The sequence below is a fragment of the Microcaecilia unicolor genome, chromosome 9 (genome assembly GCF_901765095.1).
Source record: "Microcaecilia unicolor chromosome 9, aMicUni1.1, whole genome shotgun sequence".
In the NCBI taxonomy this organism is placed as follows: Eukaryota; Metazoa; Chordata; class Amphibia; order Gymnophiona; family Siphonopidae; genus Microcaecilia; species Microcaecilia unicolor.
In genome coordinates, this window is record NC_044039.1 from 196,190,063 (window position 1) to 196,211,228 (window position 21,166).

The 21,166-nt window shown below is 47.5% G+C and overlaps 1 protein-coding gene across 4 annotated transcripts in view; it reads right to left on the reverse strand.

Moving 5' to 3' along the window:
* Positions 1 to 21,166, reverse strand: part of EML1 (EMAP like 1) — a 199,531-nt gene that overhangs the window by 111,313 nt on the left and 67,052 nt on the right. For all 4 annotated transcript variants that reach the window (XM_030213925.1, XM_030213926.1, XM_030213924.1 and 1 more), the window contains one exon: positions 15,574 to 15,708. In XM_030213925.1, coding sequence (XP_030069785.1) covers positions 15,574 to 15,708 — 135 coding nt within the window. The remainder of the gene's footprint in view (positions 1 to 15,573; positions 15,709 to 21,166) is intronic.

Below are 21,166 nucleotides of genomic sequence, written 5' to 3' on the forward strand. Positions count from 1 at the left end.
GATTCCAGGCTAGCAGAAAAGTCAGTCCTATAGCTGGGAAGCAGAACTAAACATGGTTGCGAGGTAAACCTGTCCAAGTGAAGATAATCTGGACTTTGCTTCCTCAGAAGTGGCAGGATGGAACCAGGATACTGGCACTCGCATTTAAAAAGGAGATAAAGCAGCCTTTAAACTAAAATTGGTGGTGGTGGGGTGGAGTAACCTCAAAGGATACTACTGAAACAGGACATTTAGGGAATCCCAATAGAGAGGTAAGAAAGCCAGGAGTGTTTAAGGGGAGAGCTGGCAGAGCTACTGTTACTGATTTGTAATTTATTCTTAAAATCAAGCGTGGTACCGGAAGATTGGAGGGTGGCCAATGTAACGCCGATATTTTAAAAAGGTTCCAGAGGAGACCAGGGAAATTATAGACCAGTGAGTCTGACGTCAGTGCCAGGCAAAATGGTAGAGACTATAATCAAGAACAAAATTACAAAGCACATTCAAAAGCATGGACTAATGGGACAAAGTCAACATGGATTTAGTGAAGGGAAGTCTTGCCTCACCAATCTGCTGCATTTCTTTGAGCGGGTAAACAAACATGTGGACAAAGGTGAGCCGGTTGATACTGTGTATCTAGATTTTCAGAAGGCGTTTGATAAGGTCCCTCATGAAAGACTACAGAGGAAATTAGAGGGACATGGGATCGGAGGTTGTGTCTTACTGTGGATTAAAAACTGGTTGAAAGATAGGAAACAGAGTAGGTCAATATTTGCAATGGAGAAGGGTAGTTAGCGGGGTCCCTCAGGGATCGGTGCTGGGACCTCTGCTTTTTAACATATTCATAAATAACCTAGAGATGGGGGTAACTAGTGAGGTAATCAAATTTCCCGATGACACAAAGTTATTCAAAGTAGTCAAATCGTGGGAAGATTGTGAAAAACTACAAGAGGACCTTACGAGACAGATGGCAGATGACGTTTAATGTGAACAAGTGCAAAGTGATGCATGTGGGAAAGAGGAACCCAAACTATAACTACGTCATGCAAGGTTCAGCGTTGGGAGTCACGGACCGAGAAAGGGATCTAGGTGTCATCGTTGATGATACGCTGAAAACGTCTGCTCAATGTGCTGTTGCGGCTAGGAAAGCAAATAGAATGTTGGGTATCATTAGGAAAGGGATTGAAAACAAAAATAAGGATATTATTCTGTTGTTGTATCACTCCACGGTGCGACTGCACCTCGAGTATTGTGTTCAATTCTGGTCACCGCACCTCAAAAAACATATAGTGGAATTGGAAAAGGTGCAGAGAAGGGCGACATACAGGGGATGGGACGACTTCCCTATCAGGATAGGCTGAAGAGGCTAGGGCTCTTCAGCTTGGAGAAAAGGCGGCTGAGGCAAGATATGATAGAGGTCTATAAGATAATGAGTGGAATGGAACGGGTCGATGTGCAGCGCCTGTTTACGCTTTCCAAAAATACTAGGACAAGGGGGCATGCGTTGAAGCTGCAGTGTGGTAAATTTAAAACGAATCGGAGGAAATTTTTCTTCACTCAATGTGTAGTTAAACTCTGGAATTTGCTGCTGGAAAAGGTAGTTAAGGCGGTTAACTTAGCGGACTTCAAAAAAAGGGTTGGACGGCTTCCTGGAGGAGAAAGCCATAGAATGTTATTGAATGGACGAGGGAATAATACAATATTTCTAGGATGGGCGGGACAAATTGCTTGTTCTTTTGGCCGCTGTCGGTGACAGGGTGCTGGGCTCCATAAGCAATGCTTATGTACTTACGGATGCAGATTATCCTGTCAACTTCTTAGCAGCTTGTAGATACAAGAAAAAAAAGACAATTTGAAGTATCTGTATACAAATGCTAGAAGCCTAAAAAATAAGATAGAGTTATATAGCACTAAATGAAGAGACAGATATAAATAGGCATCTCTGAGCCCTAGTGGAAAAAGGGCAATCAATGGGACACTGTGGGGCTCATTTTCAAAAGAGAAAAATGTCCAAAAAGTGGCATAAATCTGCATTTGGACGTTTTTCTCACAAAAATGTCCAAGCTGGTATTTTCAAAACCAATTTTTCTGACGTTCCTCTATGAAGTATGTCAGAACTGTGTACAAATCACAAGGGGGTGTGTCAGGGGTGTGTTAAGGGCAGGATCAGTGCGTTCCTAACACATGGATGTTTTTCAGCCATAATGGAACAAAACAAAACCATCCAGGACTAAAACTATGATGTTTTGAGCTAGACCCGTTTTTATAACGAATAAAGGCACAAAAATGTGCCCTAAATGACCAGATGACCATTGGAGGGAATCAGAAATGACCTCCCCCTTACTCCACCAGTAGTCACTAACCCTCTCCCACCCACCAAAATGTGATAAAAAAACATTACTTACTAGCCTCTATGCCAGCTTCGGATGTTTTACTCAGGTCCATCAGAGCAGCATGCAGGTCCCTGGAGCAGTCTAGTCATAGGTGCAGTGCACTATACAGTGGTGGAAATAAGTATTTGATCCCTTGCTGATTTTGTAAGTTTGCCCACTGACAAAGACATGAGCAGCCCATAATTGAAGGGTAGGTTATTGGTAACAGTGAGAGATAGCACATCACAAATTAAATCCGGAAAATCACATTGTGGAAAGTATATGAATTTATTTGCATTCTGCAGAGGGAAATAAGTATTTAATCCCTCTGGCAAACAAGACCTAATACTTGGTGGCAAAACCCTTGTTGGCAAGCACAGCGGTCAGACGTCTTCTGTAGTTGATGATGAGGTTTGCACACATGTCAGGAGGAATTTTGGTCCACTCCTCTTTGCAGATCATCTCTAAATCATTAAGAGTTCTGGGCTGTCGCTTGGCAACTCGCAGCTTCAGCTCCCTCCATAAGTTTTCAATGGGATTAAGGTCTGGTGACTGGCTAGGCCACTCCATGACCCTAATGTGCTTCTTCCTGAGCCACTCCTTTGTTGCCTTGGCTGTATGTTTTGGGTCATTGTCGTGCTGGAAGACCCAGCCACGACCCATTTTTAAGGCCCTGGCGGAGGGAAGGAGGTTGTCACTCAGAATTGTACGGTACATGGCCCCATCCATTCTCCCATTGATGCGGTGAAGTAGTCCTGTGCCCTTAGCAGAGAAACACCCCCAAAACATAACATTTCCACCTCCATGCTTGACAGTGGGGACGGTGTTCTTTGGGTCATAGGCAGCATTTCTCTTCCTCCAAACACGGCGAGTTGAGTTCATGCCAAAGAGCTCAATTTTGGTCTCATCTGACCACAGCACCTTCTCCCAATCACTCTCGGCATCATCCAGGTGTTCACTGGCAAACTTCAGACGGGCCGTCACATGTGCCTTCCGGAGCAGGGGGACCTTGCGGGCACTGCAGGATTGCAATCCGTTATGTCGTAACGTGTTACCAATGGTTTTCGTGGTGACAGTGGTCCCAGCTGCCTTGAGATCATTGACAAGTTCCCCCCTTGTAGTTGTAGGCTGATTTCTAACCTTCCTCATGATCAAGGATACCCCACGAGGTGAGATTTTGCGTGGAGCCCCAGATCTTTGTCGATTGACAGTCATTTTGTACTTCTTCCATTTTCTTACTATGGCACCAACAGTTGTCTCCTTCTCGCCCAGCGTCTTACTGATGGTTTTGTAGCCCATTCCAGCCTTGTGCAGGTGTATGATCTTGTCCCTGACATCCTTAGACAGCTCCTTGCTCTTGGCCATTTTGTAGAGGTTAGAGTCTGACTGATTCACTGAGTCTGTGGACAGGTGTCTTTCATACAGGTGACCATTGCCGACAGCTGTCTGTCATGCAGGTAACGAGTTGATTTGGAGCATCTACCTGGTCTGTAGGGGCCAGATCTCTTACTGGTTGGTGGGGGATCAAATACTTATTTCCCTCTGCAGAATGCAAATAAATTCATATACTTTCCACAATGTGATTTTCCGGATTTAATTTGTGATGTGCTATCTCTCACTGTTACCAATAACCTACCCTTCAATTATGGGCTGCTCATGTCTTTGTCAGTGGGCAAACTTACAAAATCAGCAAGGGATCAAATACTTATTTCCACCACTGTACATAGGTGGACACAAGCCCATACCTCCCCCTACCTGTTACACTTGTGATGGAAATTGTGAGCCCTCCAAAACTCAACAGAAACCCACTGTACCCACATATAGGTGGCCCCCTACACCCATAAGGGCTACTGTAGTGGTGTACACTTGGAGGTAGTGGGTTTGGGGGACTCCACAGACAAGATAAGGGGGTAATGGTGAGATGTGTACCTGGCAGCATTTATTTGTAGTCCACTGCAGTGCCCCTTAGGGTGCCCCATTGCTCTCCTAGGATGTCTGTATGGCCAGTCTACTAAGAATGCAGGCTCCTCTTATATCCCAATGGCTTGATTTTGTGCATTTTTCACTTGGATGATTTTGTTGGGGTTTTTTTTCCCCCAAAATGGACCAAAAAGATAAATGCACAGAGCTCAAAAACATCCAGCAAATAGCCATTAAAAAAAAAAAAAAAGAATTCTTTTTCTGGTTTGAAAATAGCTATATTATCCACTTGAATTTTGGACTTAGACGTCATATCGAATAATGCCCCTCTGTGTTAACAGGGTACAAATTATATCACAATGATAGAGTGGATGAAACTGAAAGAGGGGTTGTGCAACATGTTAAAGAGTGAATTGAGTCAAACAAAATAAACATTCTACATGAAACAGAAAGCAGAATGGAATCCTTATGGCCAGAAATTCCATGTGTGAAGGGAAGGAGAATACTGGTAGGGCTGTACTACCGTCCACCAGGACAAAACAAACAGACAAAGAAATGTTTAAAGAAATTAGGAAAGCTGGCAAATTGGTCAACAGTATAATAAGGTAAAATTATGTATAATCATACCTGATAATTTTCTTTCCATTAATCATAGCTGATCAATCCATAGACTGGTGGGTTGTGTCCATCTACCAGCAGGTGGAGATAGAGAGCAAACTTTTGCCTCCCTATATGTGGTCATGTGCTGCCGGAAACTCCTCAGTATGTCGATATCAAAGCTCCATCCGCAGGACTCAGCACTTAGAGAATTACACCCACGAAGGGACACTCTGCCCAGCTCACCACCGCCGAAACGGGGGAGGGGAATTAACCCAGCTCATCCCCACACAAGTGGGGGAGGGGAATCCGTCCAGCTCATCCCCGCGGAGCGGGGGAGGGACACCACACCCGCCGATGCGGGGGGATCTGGCTTATCCTGCAACCGCAACCGCGGGAGGAGCTGACTGACCCTAACACCGCCGAAGCGGGAGGGGTACAAAGCTGCCCTACAGCCGCACGAAGCGGGAGGGAGTGCCGGCAGAATTTATGTCTCAATCCAGCCCCGTAAAACGGAGGGGAGAGGAATGCAGCAGCTCACTGTAACACAAAGTCGTCTCAACTCTTGAAGAATCCAAGTGAAAGAAGAACTTGAACACGAAGTCCTCCTGAAGTAACTGAAGGCTAAACTTGAACCTAAAATTCAACCAGAATATAAACAGTACAGATATCAGGGAGGGGCTATGGATTGATCAGCTATGATTAATGGAAAGAAAATTATCAGGTATGATTATACATAATTTTACCTTCCATATCATCAAGCTGATCAATCCATAGACTGGTGGGATGTACCGGAGCAGTACTCACCCAGGGCGGGACATTGAAATCCCTGACCTCAACACTGAAGCTCCAAACCGGGCCTCCGCCCATGCAGCCACAGTCAAACGGTAATGCTTGGAGAATGTATGAGCCGAAGCCCAAGTTGCCGCCTTGCATATCTCTTCCAAGGAGACGGATCCGGCCTCTGCCATCGAGGCCGCCTGAGCTCTCGTGGAGTGAGCCTTCAGCTGGATAGGCGGCACCTTCCCCGCGGCCACATAAGCCGCTGCAATGGCTTCCTTGACCCATCTTGCCACTGTAGGCTTAGCAGCCTGCAGACCCTTACGAGGACCTGCAAACAGGACAAACAGATGATCCGATTTCCGGAAATCATTGGTCACTTCCAAGTATCTGATGATGACTCGTCTCACATCCAGATATTTAAGAGCAGAGTACTCCTCTGGGTAGTCCTCCCTACGAAAGGAAGGGAGACAGAGCTGCTGATTCACATGGAAGCGAGAAACAATCTTGGGCAGGAAGGAAGGCACTGTGCGAATAGTCACTCCTGCCTCAGTGAACTGCAGAAAAGGCTCTCGACATGAGAGCGCCTGGAGCTCGGAAACTCTTCTGGCTGAAGTGATAGCCACCAAAAAGACTGCTTTCAACGTCAGGTCTTTCAGAGATGCCCTCGACAAGGGTTCAAAAGGCGGCTTCTGCAATGCTCTTAGTACCAGGTTGAGATTCCACGCAGGCACCACTGAGTGCAGAGGAGGGCGCAGGTGATTAACTCCCTTGAGAAAGCGCACCACATCTGGCTGCGAAGCCAGGGAAGCACCCTTCAGGCGGCCCCTGAAGCAAGCCAGAGCCGCTACCTGGACTTTAAGGGAACTGAGCGACAGGCCTTTCTCCAGACCTTCTTGCAGGAACGCCAACACTGAAGAAATTGGAGCAGTGAAGGGAGAAAGTGAGCCTGCTTCACACCACGCTGCAAAGATACGCCAAACCCTGGCGTAAGCAGTAGAAGTAGAGCGCTTCCTCGCTCTCAGCATAGTGGCGATGACCTTGTCTGAGAAGCCCTTCTTCCTCAGACGCTACCGCTCAATAGCCAGGCCGTAAGACCAAAGGGGGAGGGAACCTCCATCACCACGGGACCCTGATGTAACAGGCCCTGCTCCACTGACAGCCGCAGAGGATCATCGACTGAGAGCCTGATCAAGTCCGCATACCAGGGACGCCTGGGCCAATCCGGACCCACCAGGATTACCCTGCCGGGATGCTTTGCCACCCGGTCTAGCACCCTGCCCAACATGGGCCAGGGCGGGAACACATAGAGAAGCTCTTGTGTCGGCCACTGTTGGAGAAGAGCATCTACTCCCAGGGATCGAGGGTCCCGTCCTCTGCTGAAAAAGCGCGGCACTTGGCAATTGGCCGATGACGCCATCAGATCTAGGCTCGGCTGGCCCCAGCGCTTCGTGATGTCCAAGAACGCCTGAGCAGATAGCTGCCACTCTCCGGGCTCCAAGGTATGGCGACTGAGAAAGTCCGCCTTGACATTCATGACTCCGGCAATGTGGGCTGCTGAAAGCTGCTCCAGGTTCACTTCCGCCCACTGGCAAAGATTCATAGCCTCCTTGGCTAGAGGGGCGCTCTTGGTACCTCCCTGGCGGTTGACATAGGCCACAGCCGTGGCATTGTCCGACAGGACCCGTACAGGCTTCAACACCAGTACCGGGATGAACTCCAAAAGCGCCAACCGAATGGCTCTGAGTTCCAGGAGGTTGATAGACCACTTTGCCTCTGCAGGAGACCAGAGCCCCTGCGCTGTCCTTCCCAAGCAGTGGGCTCCCCAGCCCGACAACGAGGCGTCCGTCGTGACGACAATCCACTCTGGGGTCACCAGAGGCATTCCCGCAGACAACTTGTCCGTCTGCATCCACCAGCTCAGCGCCTTGCGCACTGCTGGGTCCAAGGGAAGGCGCACAGCATAATCCTCCGACATCGGAGTCCAGCGCTGCAGCAAAGAGAGTTGAAGCGGTCTCATACGAGCCCTGGCCCAGGGCACAACTTCCATCGTGGCCGTCATAGAGCCCAACAGCTGCACATAGTCCCAAGCCCGACGGGGAGAGGCTACTAGGAACTGGTCCACCTGAGCCTGAAGCTTGACAATCCGATTGTCTGGCAGGAACACTCTGCCCACTTGGGTGTCGAATCGAACTCCCAGATACACCAGGGACTGAGTCGGGCGCAGCTGGCTCTTCTTCCAGTTGATGATCCATCCCAGGGAGCTCAAAAGAGCAACTACCCGGTCCATAGCTTTGCCGCACTCTGCATAAGAGGGGGCTCGGATCAACCAGTCGTCCAGATAAGGATGGACTTGTACTCCTTCCTTTAGCAGGAAGGCCGCTATGACCCCCATTACTTTGGAAAAGGTCCGCGGAGCAGTAGCCAGCCCGAAAGGGAGGGCTCTGAACTGGAAGTGTCGTCTCAGGACTGTAAAACGCAGAAAGCGTTGGAGAGGAGGCCAGATGGGAATATGCAGGTACGCTTCCTTGATGTCCAAGGAAGCCAAGAACTCTCCTGCCTTCACTGCCGCTATAACAGAGCGGAGAGTCTCCATGCGAAAGTGCCTCACTTTCCAGGCCCGATTGACCCCTTAGAGGTCGAGGATAGGCCGGACAGAACCTCCTTTCTTTGGAACCACAAAGTAAATGGAGTAACGTCCCTTGCCAATCTGATTTTTTGGCACCGGAACGACCGCACCCAGGCGGATCAGGTTGTCCAAGGTCTGCTGCACTACCACAGCTTGACCGGAGACTTGCAGGGAGAGAGTACAAACCCGTCTCTTAAGGGTTGGCAGAACTCTAGCTTGTAGCCGTCTCTGATGACTTCCAGCACCCACGCGTCTGAAGTTATAGTGGTCCACTCGCCCAGAAACGAGGACAGCCGTCCTCCAATCTGCACTGGGGCGTGGACCAAGGCCCCGTCATTGGGTACGAGACCCTGGGGGAGGACCGGAGGGAGCACCTCCGGGACGGCGGTCTCTGCGAAAGGAATGCTGCTTGGGGGAGAAATTCCTCTTGAAGGAAGAGGGAGCAGAGGAACCCGACTTGCCCGGGCGGTAAGGAGGTATCGGGACGAGTACTAACCCGAGCCCTGACCTCTGGTAATTTCTTGCCCTTAGACGTGCCGAGATCGGTCACGATTTTGTCCAGCTCGACCCCAAAGAGCAGCTTGCCTTTAAAAGGCAATCTAGCCAGGCGGGATTTAGAGGCGTGGTCAGCAGACCAATGTTTCAGCCAAAGCCACCGCCGCGCAGAGACTGTCTGAGCCATGCCTTTAGCTAAGGCTCTCCAGACATCATACAGCAAGTCTGCCAAATAGGCTAAGCCCGATTCCAGGGCCGGCCAATCAGCCCTCAAGGAATGATCCAAGGGGGAAGCCCGCTGCACCATAGTCCGGCACGCCCTGGCCACATAGGAGCCGCAAACTGAGGCCTGCAAACTTAAAGCAGCTGCCTCCAAGGACGACCTTAAGGCCGCCTCCAATCTTCTGTCTTGGGCGTCCTTTAGGGCCGTGCCACCTTCCACCGGCAACGCCGTTTTCTTAGTCACCGCAGTGATTAAAGAATCCACGGTAGGCCACAGATAGGCCTCACGTTCACTCACAGCCAAAGGATAGAGGCGGGACATAGCCCTAGCCACTTTAAGGCTCGTTCCGGGACATCCCATTGAGCCGCAATTAAGGTGTGCATGGCATCATGCACGTGGAAGGTTCTAGGCGGGCGCTTCGTCCCCAGCATAATGGCAGAGCCAACAGGGGCTGAGGGAGAGACGTCCTCCGGAGAGGAAATCTTCAAAGTGTCCATGGCCTGTAACAACAGGTTGGGCAAATCCTCTGGGCTAAAAAGCCGCGCTGCAGAGGGGTCATCCGCTCCATCCGAGCGGGGATCTATCTCCTCCAAGGAATCCGCAAAGGATCGTTGGGAGACCTCAGACACGCTGCCCTCATCTACATCGGAGGAGACAAAAGTCCTCCAAGGCCTGGAAATCAACCCGAGGGCGTTTACCTCTGGGAACCTCAACCTCTTTATCAGAAGAGGGAGCAGGGGCAGCGTTTTGCATGAGGAAAGCCTGATGCAGCAGCAAAACAAACTCGGGGGAGAAACCCCCCAGACTGTGCACTTCCGCAGCCTGGGCAACAGCCCTAGACGCACTCTCAACCGGCGCTCGCAATAGCGGGGGAGAGACATGCTGCGCATCCAAAATGGCGTCCGGCGCGAAACTCCGTGAAGGAGCCGCGCGGGAAGAACGGCGCTTAACTTTAGCCGCTTTTGTGCCGTCGCCCAAATTAAGGGCGTTCATGGCATTAATGTCTCCAACCTCAAGGGCGACCCCGAAGAAGCCGTCCGAGCCGCGTGGCCAGCCAAGATGGCGGAGGCGAGGAGCGGGGGATGGGCGTTTATGGCGGGAAAAAACCGCCACGCCGGAGGAACGACCGGGACATTCATCGGTCACTAAACTATCACCCATCAAGGGCGAATCAGGTTGTAAAACCCCCGCATCCCCTCTAGAAGCGCTCCAGCGATCCGGGGAGCGACCCTTTGCGCCCTCGCCCTCCGACGCCATTGCCACGAGGAGAAGAATCGGGGAACCCCCTGCCCGCTATAAAAAGGTAAAATTACCTGCTTGCCGCTCCGAGCTGTAACGAACTGGTGTCCCAGTGAGTAGCTGCAATGAACGTTTAAAGAAACGTCGAATTAAACGCCTTTAAAGACGTTTAAAAAATATTTTTTTTTTTTTTTTTTTTTTTAAACGGAGCCAGCGGGAGGGGGGAGAAAAGGAGGGACCTGGCACCACCAGGTTTGCACTTGCTCAAAAGAGCCCTCAACCCCAGGCCTCAACAAAACCTAAGGATTAGGCTTGGAGGCCTAGCCAGAGCTGCTGCTGTGTGTGACCACCACCTGCTGAGATAGAGAACATACTGAGGAGTTTCCGGCAGCACATGACCACATATAGGGAGGCAAAAGTTTGCTCTCTATCTCCACCTGCTGGTAGATGGACACAACCCACCAGTCTATGGATTGATCAGCTTGATGATATGGAATGAGTGATTTCAATTACCCCAATATTGACTGGATAAATGTTACATCAGAGAGCGCTAGGGAGGTAAAATTCATAGACATAACGAATGACTGCTTCTTGGAGCAACTGGTCCAGGAACTGACAAGAGGGGGAGCTATTTTAGATCTAGTCCTTAGTGGAATGCAGGGCATAGTATGAGAGGTAATGGTATTGGGTCCACTGGGAAACAGTGATCTTAACATAACTGAATTTGAGCTAATATCTGGAGTGAAGTCACAAAGGAAATCTGTAGCAGTATTTAATTATCGAAAGGGCAACTACGATAAAATGAGGATGGTTAGAAAAAAAAGCTAAAAGGATTGACTGCAAATGTTAGGACTTTAATATCAGGCATGGATGTTGTTTAAAAATATAATCTTGGAAGCCCAGACCAGATGTATTCCACGTACTCACAAAGGTGGAAAGAAGAGCAAATGACAGCCAGAATAGATAAAAGGTGAAGTGAAGTGAAAGAGGCTATTAGAGCCAGAAGAATATTCTTCAAAGAATGGAAAATAAGACCTGAATGAAGAAAATAAGAAGCAACATAAACTGGCACGTTTGATGCAAAGTACTGATAAAGAAAGCTAAAAGAGAATATGAAGAGAAACTTGAAGCAGAAGCAAAAACTCACAGTAACAACTTTTTCAGGTACATCAGAAGCAGAAAGCCTGTGAGGGAATCTGTGGGACAATTAGATATTAAGGAACAAAAGGGGTACTCAGGGAAGACAAGGCCATAGCACAGAGATTGAATGAATTCTTTGCTTCAGTCTTTATAGAAGATGTAAGAGATCTACCTGTACCAGAAACGGTTTACAAGGGTGACAATGCAGAAAAACTGAAAGAAACCTCTGTGAACCTGGAAGACGTATTGAGCCAAATCGAGAAATTAAAGAGTAGTAAATCACCTGGACCTGATGGCATGCACCCTAGGGTACTGAAAGAACTCAAATATGAAAGCTGATCTGTTGTTATTGATCTGTAACCTGTTGTCAAAATCATTCACAGTACCTGGAGTGTGGCCTATCTGATGCCATTTTTTAAAAACTGTTCCAGGGGTGATCCATGAAATTACAGACCAATAAGCCTGACTTCAGTGCCAGGAAAATAGTTGAAACTATTATAAAGATTAAAATAATGGAACACACAGACAAACGTGGTTTAATGGGACAGAGTTAGCATGGAGCCAAGGAAAGTCTTGCCTCACCAATTTGCTTCACTTTGAAGCCATGAGTGAACATGTCAAATGTGAGCCAGTTCATGTAGTACAACTAGATTTTCAGAAAGCTTTTAACAAAGCTCCTCATAAGAGACTCCTGAGAAAATTAAAGAGTCATGGGATAGGAGGCAATGTCCTTCTGTGGATTAGGAATTAGTTATTAGACAGAAAACAGAGGGTAGGGTTAAATTGCTATTTTTCACAATGGAGGAGGGTGAATATAGTGGAGTGCCACAGTGATCTGTACTGAGACCGGTGCTATTTAACACATTTATAAATGATTATGAAATCGGAATAAGTGAGGTGATTAAATTTGCAGGTGACACAAAACTATTCAAAGTTGTTAAAACACAAATGGACTATGAAAAATTGCAGGAAGACATTAGGAAATTGGAAGATTGGTCATCCAAATGGCAGATGAAATTTAATGTGGACAAATGCAAAAAGTGATGTACATTGGGAAGAATAATCCGAATCATAGATTTAGGTGTTACTGTAGACAATACGCTGAAATATTTTGCCCACTGTAAGGCAGCAACCAAAAAAGCAGGAAGCTAGGAATTATTAGGAAAGGGATGGTGAATAAGACCAAGAATACAATAATGCCTCTGTATTCCTCCATGATGGGAAGAACTCTTTTTAAACTGTTACGTGTTCTTCATAAGGTTTTATATGGATCATTACCTCCATATATGTATCCTTATTTTCAAATTGTGATAACAGGGCAGAAATTAAGAAAAAGCTCAGTTTTTTACAACTTTCCCCTAAAGGGATGAAATCTCTGATTTTATTTCGAGCCTCTAGTCCAGTTTCTCAAGTCCAATTCTAGAGTACCCCTTGCCAGTAAGGTTTTCAGGATATCTACAATGAAGATGCATGAAAGAGATCATGCATATTCATTGTGGATATCATGATAATCTGACTGGCAAGGGGTACTCCAGGATTGGACTTGGGAAACATTGCTCTAGTCTATCATGTGGAGTGATCTTCCAGAGGATTTAATACTTGTCTCTCACTATCAGTCTTTTAGAAAACAGTTTAAAAACTGTTCTGGAGTCGTTAGGTGTACTGTCGTTTATTGATTTTGTTTTTCGCTAGTATTGTTCTAGCTGACATTTTATTGTAATCTGCTTAATGTTTATATTGGCTTTAGCAGAATATAAATTAAAATGTTATGTTATAGTGCGACCTCACCTCGAATACTGCACTCAATTCTGATCGCTGTATCTCAAAAAAAAAAAAAAAAAAAAAAGACTTCCTGTGCCACAGATGACGACATGAGTTTAACAAGAAGCTATATCAAGGAAATAACGACTTAAGAATTTCTAAACAAAACTCAGAATTTCCATCACCTAAATCTTTTCTAGAGAAATAAACCTTAACTTGGTAATCAATATTTCCATGACCCTAATATGGTTTGAGAAACAATAAGAGATGCAAGCTGCAACCAAATTAGAGATGTTATTCTTTATTATCGAGAGCCCATCACATTTTGGTAAAAAGAAACAATACTGGATGGACTTTCTACGAGATTTAGGGCCAGATGCACTAAACTTAATAAGCCAGCAACGTGGTTTTTAAGCTAGTTCTGGCCAGTTTAACGCACAAGTAGCAAACCGGGACATGCACAAAAGGGCATTGTCCTGTCACGGTAGCAGCTAACGAAAACGGAATGCAGATGAGCAAATTAGTATTATGTGTATGCGATGCACTACTGTTTTCTCATCCCCTTACCATGGAAAACCTAACAGGAGGTCTGCACCTCTCGTTGGGGCTGCTGTGAGGGAATCGGAAGGAAAAAAATGTACAAACCTTACAGCTGTCTTTTTTTTTTTTTTTTTTTTTGGCTATTTTCCTGCTCAAACCTCCCTGGAAAATTCTTGCAGGGCTGACCACCACCTATAGCGAGCTCAAAAAATGTCTAAGGACGACGACAATCTGGAAAAAAAACGTCCAAGTGTTGGACGTTTGCAGCTTTCTCCAAGTGAAGGCTTACTACTTATTTTAATCATTGCTTTAAAAGTTGAACGAAGGAGCTTACCAGCTGAAGCTCCTTGAGAGGGCTAATGGACGATTGTGAGCCCCTCCCCCCAGGCCTCTCAGCCAATCACAGCGTGTTTAGCTGACACCAGTGACAGCTAAACGCGCTGTGATTTGCTGAGAGAGACCTGGAGGAGGGGCATAATCGAAAGGGACGTCCAAATATTCCTCGCAGGTCCCGATTCTCTCCAGTGGTGGTCGTAAGAAAAATGCATCCAAGAAGGACGCCCATCAAAAAATTCTGTAGGAAAAAAAAAGTCCCGTCAGGGACGACTTTTTTTTTTTTTTTTTACATGAAGCTGTCTTTGGCATGCGCAGAGCAGCCAGTATAACGATTGGCTGCTCTGCGCTTGTCCAGCTGGCCGACTGGCTTCCAAGGAAATCGCGTGCAAATGAGCTAACAGCGAGCAGCTCATTTGCAAGTGATTTCCTTCATGCATACCCTTTCCTTACCGATTCGCTAAGGGATCGGTAAGGAAAGGGCTCTTTACGTGGGGTTAGTGCATCTAGCCCTTAGTTCACTCCAGAGAGATAGTGACATTTCTCTATATTAAGTTGACGGATATCAGAAGGGCAACTAAGGGGGAAGTTATCAACATGGGCTATCATTAAGAGGAGTTGTTTTACTGTTAACCCAGGTCATTAGTAAACAAGTATCATTGCATAAAACGGAACCTGTGCTAAAACAGCACGAGTTGTGGTAAAATAACCTATCTTAATGGTAACCCACAATGATAAATTTCCATTATTGACACCACTTCAGACAGAGAGAGGATGGATGCAGACTTCTGTTCTATTTTAATGAAATTTTGTAATGATACACAAATCACTAGGGCCTGGAGCTAATCAACTCTGTGAACTGAACTGATTCCCATAAAAAAAGAAACAACAACATAATTCTCCAAGTAAGGTACTTGAGCTCACATGAATCCATAGGCTTGATAAAGTTTTCATTACTTGAAGGAGAAGTTGCTGGATACCTCAGGGGGACCGGATGTCTATAACTGTCATGCGGTAGCATTCTTCAAAGCCCAGTAGATGGCTTTTAAGAAGACAGCAAAAACTGGCATTGGTTCAGGAGACTGTGTAAACCTCCAGGCATATCCAATCTGTGACACTCTTGGCTATGCCTAAGCACAAAATCAACAGGCATAGGTGCCAGCCATTCAAAATGATTGGGGGTGCTAAACCCAATCAATGAAGGAGCTTGCTCAATATTAGGTGTGCTCAACACCCTCTGTACCCACAGAACTGGCCCTTATGTCAACAGGAAACTCCAAAATGCCAATGTTTCTTCTAGTAGACTTTTCTTTTTTCCTAATATTTGAATGATTCTTCAGTTTGAAGTAAATTTGTCAATTTAAAGCATTGTTTCTTATTGCCTTATAAAGTGTGCTTAGACTAATTAAACAGAGAGTCCATAAAACCATCATCTTAGCACATATTGCTATAGGTTTTGGCATCAACAGCAGCATCACATCAAACATAGTTGAAAATAGCAAACAGATGATTGCTCTATGGTTTCACATTTTATCAGCTTGGTAACAATGGTACTGTTCTCCTACCTTTCACTATTCTTTTTCCCACTTGAGGAACTGCTGGTGGATCCAGCACGATTACGGCTACTTTTAGAATCTCCACAGCTTTCTCTTCGACCTCCTAATGATGTGCGTTCAGCAGAACTGTTTCTTTTGCTAGCACTAACATTAAAAAAAGGTTAATTAGTACAGTACTTCTACGTTGAAATTTTTCGGAAAGATTTTCAGAAAAAGGAATACATCACAGAAGTGCAAAATTGCACTCAGATTTTAGCTTTCTGAAAATGGTGCACCTCCGTATTCAACAAAACTTCAACAATGTAATTCATAAAGTTTACATCAGAAAACAAAAGCATAACATTTTTAAAAAATGAATGACCCAACAGATAGTATTTTCCTAGCAGTCGATATTTCTATATGTGTGGGGCATATGTCCAAAATCTATGCTCAATAGGTTAACATGTTCCCAAAATCTCACCAATAAATCATATGAGATTATTAATTACCAGTATAAAAGGCCCGTTTCAGTAGGAAATGAAACAGGCGCTAGCAAAGTAATCCCCCCCCCCCCCCCGCAGCGTCCTTCCTGTCTCCCCTGCCGCCCTTGCAGCCACTCATCTGGTCTCAGGACCCCCTCCCCACCAACCCTCCTCTGCCCCTGCAGCCACGCATGTGCAGCGGCCCTCCTCTCTCCCCTGTTCCCTCTGCAGCCACCTATGTCCAGCGACTCTCCTCTCCCCCTGCCCCCCCTGCAGCCACCCATGTCCAGCAACCCTTCTCTCCCCCTGCAGTTACCCATGTCCAGCGACCCTCCTCTCCCCTGCCCCCCTGCAGCCACCCATGTCCAACGACCCTCCTCTCCTTTCCCCTTGCCCCCCCTGTAGCCACCCATGTCCAGCAACCCTCCTCTCCCCCTGCAGTTACCCATGTCCAGCGACCCTCCTCTCCCCTGCCCCCCTGCAGCCACCCATGTCCAGTGACCCACCTCTCTCCCCTGCCCCCCCCTGCAGCCACCCATGTCCAGTGACCCTCCTCTCCCCCTACCCCCCCTGCAGCGTCCCTTCTGTCTCCCCTGTCCTCCCCTGCAGCCACCCATCTGGTCTCAGGACCCCCTCCCCACCTCCCTCTTTCCTGCCCCCCCCCCCCGCAGCCATCCATGTCCAGCGACCCTCCTCTCCCCCTGCAGCCACCCATGTCCAGCAACCCTCCCCTCCCCCCTCGGCGCATCACCCAAATCCCTACCCCCCCCCCCAGCGCATCACCCAAGCCCCTACCCCCCCCCCCCCTCGGGCACATCAACCCCCTCGCCACCCGCAGCTGCCAATACTAACGCTGTCCGGCCGCTGCTGCGTCTCCTGTTGAGCAGCAGCAGCCAGTACAAAAAGAAAAAAGCCAAAAAAAGATTTTAAACCTGAAACACGGCTCCGTAGACAGCCATCTGGCATTGGCTGTCATCTCTGCAGCTGCTCCTCCTCTCCCCTCTGACGTCACTGCGCTCCTCCGGGGTCTTCCTGCAGTGATGTGGAGGGGAGAGGAGGAGCAGCTGCAGTGACAGCCAATGCCAGATGGCTGTCTACGGAGCCACGTTTCAGGTTAAAAATCTTTTTTTGGCTTTTTTCTTTTTGTACCAGCCGCTGCTGCTCCACAGGAGAAGCAGCAGCGGCCGGACAGCGTTAGTATTGGCGGCTGCGGGTGGCGAGGGAGTTGATGTGCCCAAGAGGGGGGGGGGGGGTAGGGGCTTTGGTGATGCGCCGGGGGGAGGGTCTTGGGTGATGCGTCGAGGGGGGGGGTAGGGGCTTGGGTGCTGCGCCGGGGTGGAGGGGCTTGGGTGTTGCGCTGAGGGGGGGGCACTGAGAGCTGATTGGTAGGCAGGGGCAGGAGTAGGGAAACACGCTCCACGTGTTTCCCTACTCCTCCCTCTGCCTGGCTTGCGGTTTTGCAGGGCAGGGGCTTGGGTGTTGCGCCGAGGGGGGGGGGGCACTGACAGCGGTTTCCCAGGCAGGGGGAGGAGTAGGGAAACTACTCCTCCCCTTGCCTTGTAATCAGCTATCAGTGACATCACTGACGTCAGTGCATTCTAAACTGCCTAGCAGACCACCTCCGAGGGAGCCACGGTACCAGGCACATTAGAACGTTGGAGGTGAGAATTATTATATAGGATGATGTTCGACTGCTTTTTGGTGATTAGTGTGCCAGGAGGGGTTGGAGAGATAGAGAGTGAGCACCAGGAAAGATGAAGGAGGGAGAGTTTGCCAGGAGGAGGAAGGAAAACAGTGAGACAGAATGCGCTGGGGAGAGGGAAGAAGAAAGATGGGAAACGGATAAGAGGTAGGGTCAAGAGGGAAAAGGAAAGATATAATGAAGGGGAGATAAAGAAGAAATTGTTGAGAAGAGATGGGAAAAGGTAAGAGAAGATGAAGTGTAAGGAAGGGAGAAAAGGAGAGAGCTGAGAGAAGGGTGGGGAGATAGATGTGGAAAGGGCATAAGTGGAAAAAGAAAATGAAGCAAAGGGTGATGTGGAGGACAGAGGCAAAGAAGGAAGGGTGGAGGAAGAAGGAAAGAGGTTAAAGATCAGGAAATTTTGGAGAAGTGGAGAAGCGTGAGTGGGGAGGTGAGAAGCAAGGGGTATACTTGAGAGATCAGGAGAGGAGTAAGAACAGAATGGAAGAATATATTTTGGATAAAGGGGAACAAGGAAAACAAAAGAAATGGAGCCTATTATCATAAGCAAAAGAAAGATGACAACAGGATGGAAAAATCTAGAAAAATGCTGAGAAAATAGAATAAGTAACAGGAGAAAAAAATATCTTAGAAGTCAGAGGTGAGAGGAAACATGGAAAAAGTTAAGATAATTAAGAAAAAGCCTAGAGAAATGAAAACAAACCTATACAAAGGAATAAAAATGAATTAAAGACATACAAAGGTTTGAAAATATTTTATTGTGTCACCCTCTGCTGCTACAACTGAACTGGTGCAAAAGTTAAGGCTAATGAAGGCAGACCTGGGAGCAGGACTTGGCAACAGAAAGCGATAGTTGCGTGTATACATGTAGAAAAACAGCATGTGCTTTGGTGGGGGGAAGGGATCAAAAGTTAATGTCTGTTTGAGAAGAGGAGATAGCTCCTCCTCCACCACTACTAATCTGACCTGCCTACCCCTTGCCTCTCCAAACAAAGCAGGCAAACTATGCCTGTGCTAGGACAGCAGCATTTGGGGGGATGGCATTGTGGAAGGACTGCAACATTTCAGCTCCCCCCTTTTCAGGTCAAAGGGACAAGCATATTCAGTGCTGGTACAGGGTCTATAACCACAGGGCTGCGATCAGGCAATACTGCGTCTCCTCCCCCACCCCCATATGAAGTCCTGAATCAGAGGGAGAGTGGGATATGGCAGTACTTCAAGCACAAGCCTGTGGTTCAAGAACCAGGCTGGCAATGAATCCACTTGTATGCAGTAGGAGTGACAGCAGCACAGGCACACCAGAAAGAAGTAGGGAAAATGCTGGACTATTGGGAGGGGGGTGTTGGTGAACAAAGGGTGATGCTGGACTACATTCCCCTTGCTTACATAGTAACATAGTAGATGACGGCAGAAAAAGACCTGCACGGTCCATCCAGTCTGCCCAACAAGACAACTCATGTGTGCTACTTTTGTGTATACCCTACTTTGATTTGTACCTGTGCTCTTCAGGGCACAGACCGTATAAGTCTGCCCAGCACTAGCCCCGCCTCCCAACCACCAGCCCCGGCACAGACCGTACAAGTCTGCCCAGCACTATCCCCAACTCCCACCACCGGCTCTGGCACAGACCGTATAAGTCTGCCCAGCGCTATCCCTGCCTCCCGACCTCCAGTCCCGCCTCCCACCACTGGCTCTGGCACAGACCGTATAAGTCTGCCCCGCACTATCCCCGCCTCCCAACCTCCAGCCCTACCTCCCACTACCGGCTCTGCTATCCAATCTCGGTTAAGCTCCTGAGGATCCTTTCCTTCTGAACAGGATTCCTTTATGTTTATCCCACACGTTTGAATTCCGTTACCGTTTTCCTCTCCACCACCTCCCGCGGGAGGGCATTCCAAGCATCCACCACTCTCTCCGTGAAGAAATACTTCCTGACATTTTTCTTGAGTCTGCCCCCCTTCAATCTCATTTCATGTCCTCTCGTTCTACCGCCTTCGTATCTCCGGAAAAGGTTCGTTTGCGGATTAATACCTTTCAAATATTTGAACGTCTGTATCATATCACCCCTGTTTCTCCTTTCCTCCAGGGTATACATATTCAGGTCAGCAAGTCTCTCCTCATATGTCTTGTTACGCAAATCCCATACCATTCTCGTAGCTTTTCTTTGCACCGCTTCCATTCTTTTTACATCCTTAGCAAGATACGACCTCCAAAACTGAACACAATACTCTAGATGGGGCCTCACCAACGACTTATACAGGGGCATCAACACTCCCTTTCTTCTGCTGGTCACACCTCTCTCTATAGAGCCCAACAACCTTCTAGATACAGCCACCGCCTTGTCATACTGTTTCCTCGCCTTCAAATCCTCAGATACTATCACCCCAAGGTCCCTCTCCCCGTCCGTACCTATCAGACTCTCGCCACCTAACACATATGTCTCCCGTGGATTTCTATTCCCTAGGTGCATCAACTTTGCACTTCTTCGCATTGAATTTTAATTGCCAGACCTTAGACCATTGTTCTAGCTTCTTCAGATCCTTTTTCATGTTTTCCACTCCCTCCGGGGTGTCCACTCTGTTACAGATCTTAGTATCATCCGCAAATAGGCAAACTTTACCTTCTAACCCTTCAGCAAGGTCACTCACAAATATATTGAACAGAATCGGCCCCAGCACCGATCCTTGAGGCACTCCACTACTCACCTTTCTCTCCTCCGAGCTAACTCCATTCACCACCACCCTCTGGCGTCTGTCCGTCAACCAGTTCACCACTTTAGGTCCTATCTTCAGCCCATCCAGTTTATTTAAAAGCCTCCTGTGGGGAACCTGTGGGGTGATGCTGGACTACATTCCCCTTGCTTGATACAACAAGAACTCCTATTGGGTGAACAATGATCAAGAAGCTGTGTCTCCAAATGAGTTAATTTTGTACATATCTAAGAGTAATGAACCTCACCCCTAAGGAAGAGTATGTGGAGTGTCATCCCAATTTCTCCATTTACCACTAACACTTGCTGTGGTGCCTGAACCGTGTCAAAGAAACATTCACAAGGAGAGAGGTGGCATGGTGAAGCTGCAAGCCCATCAATGAGCAGAAAAAAAAAAAAAGAGAGAGAGACTGTGGGAACGTCATAGCTACTGAACATTGTAAGAGGTTTTTTTGTTTTTTTAGCAATTTGGAGACCTGCTGTTCAAAACTTTCCTGCATGTGTTTTATGCTACACTGCTGCTTAAATGATTCAGAAATTGTACCACAAGATAAGAATGAGGCATGAAACAATGGACCAGAATCAGCTTCCAAAGGCAAAAATGATGAGCATGAACACAAAACATTTTATTATAGAGGTTAATTTGGGTAAGATAATTAAGTAAATGAAACATTATGATGAATTCAAATTATATGTGTCTGCTGCCATGATTATTTCTGAAGTATTAAA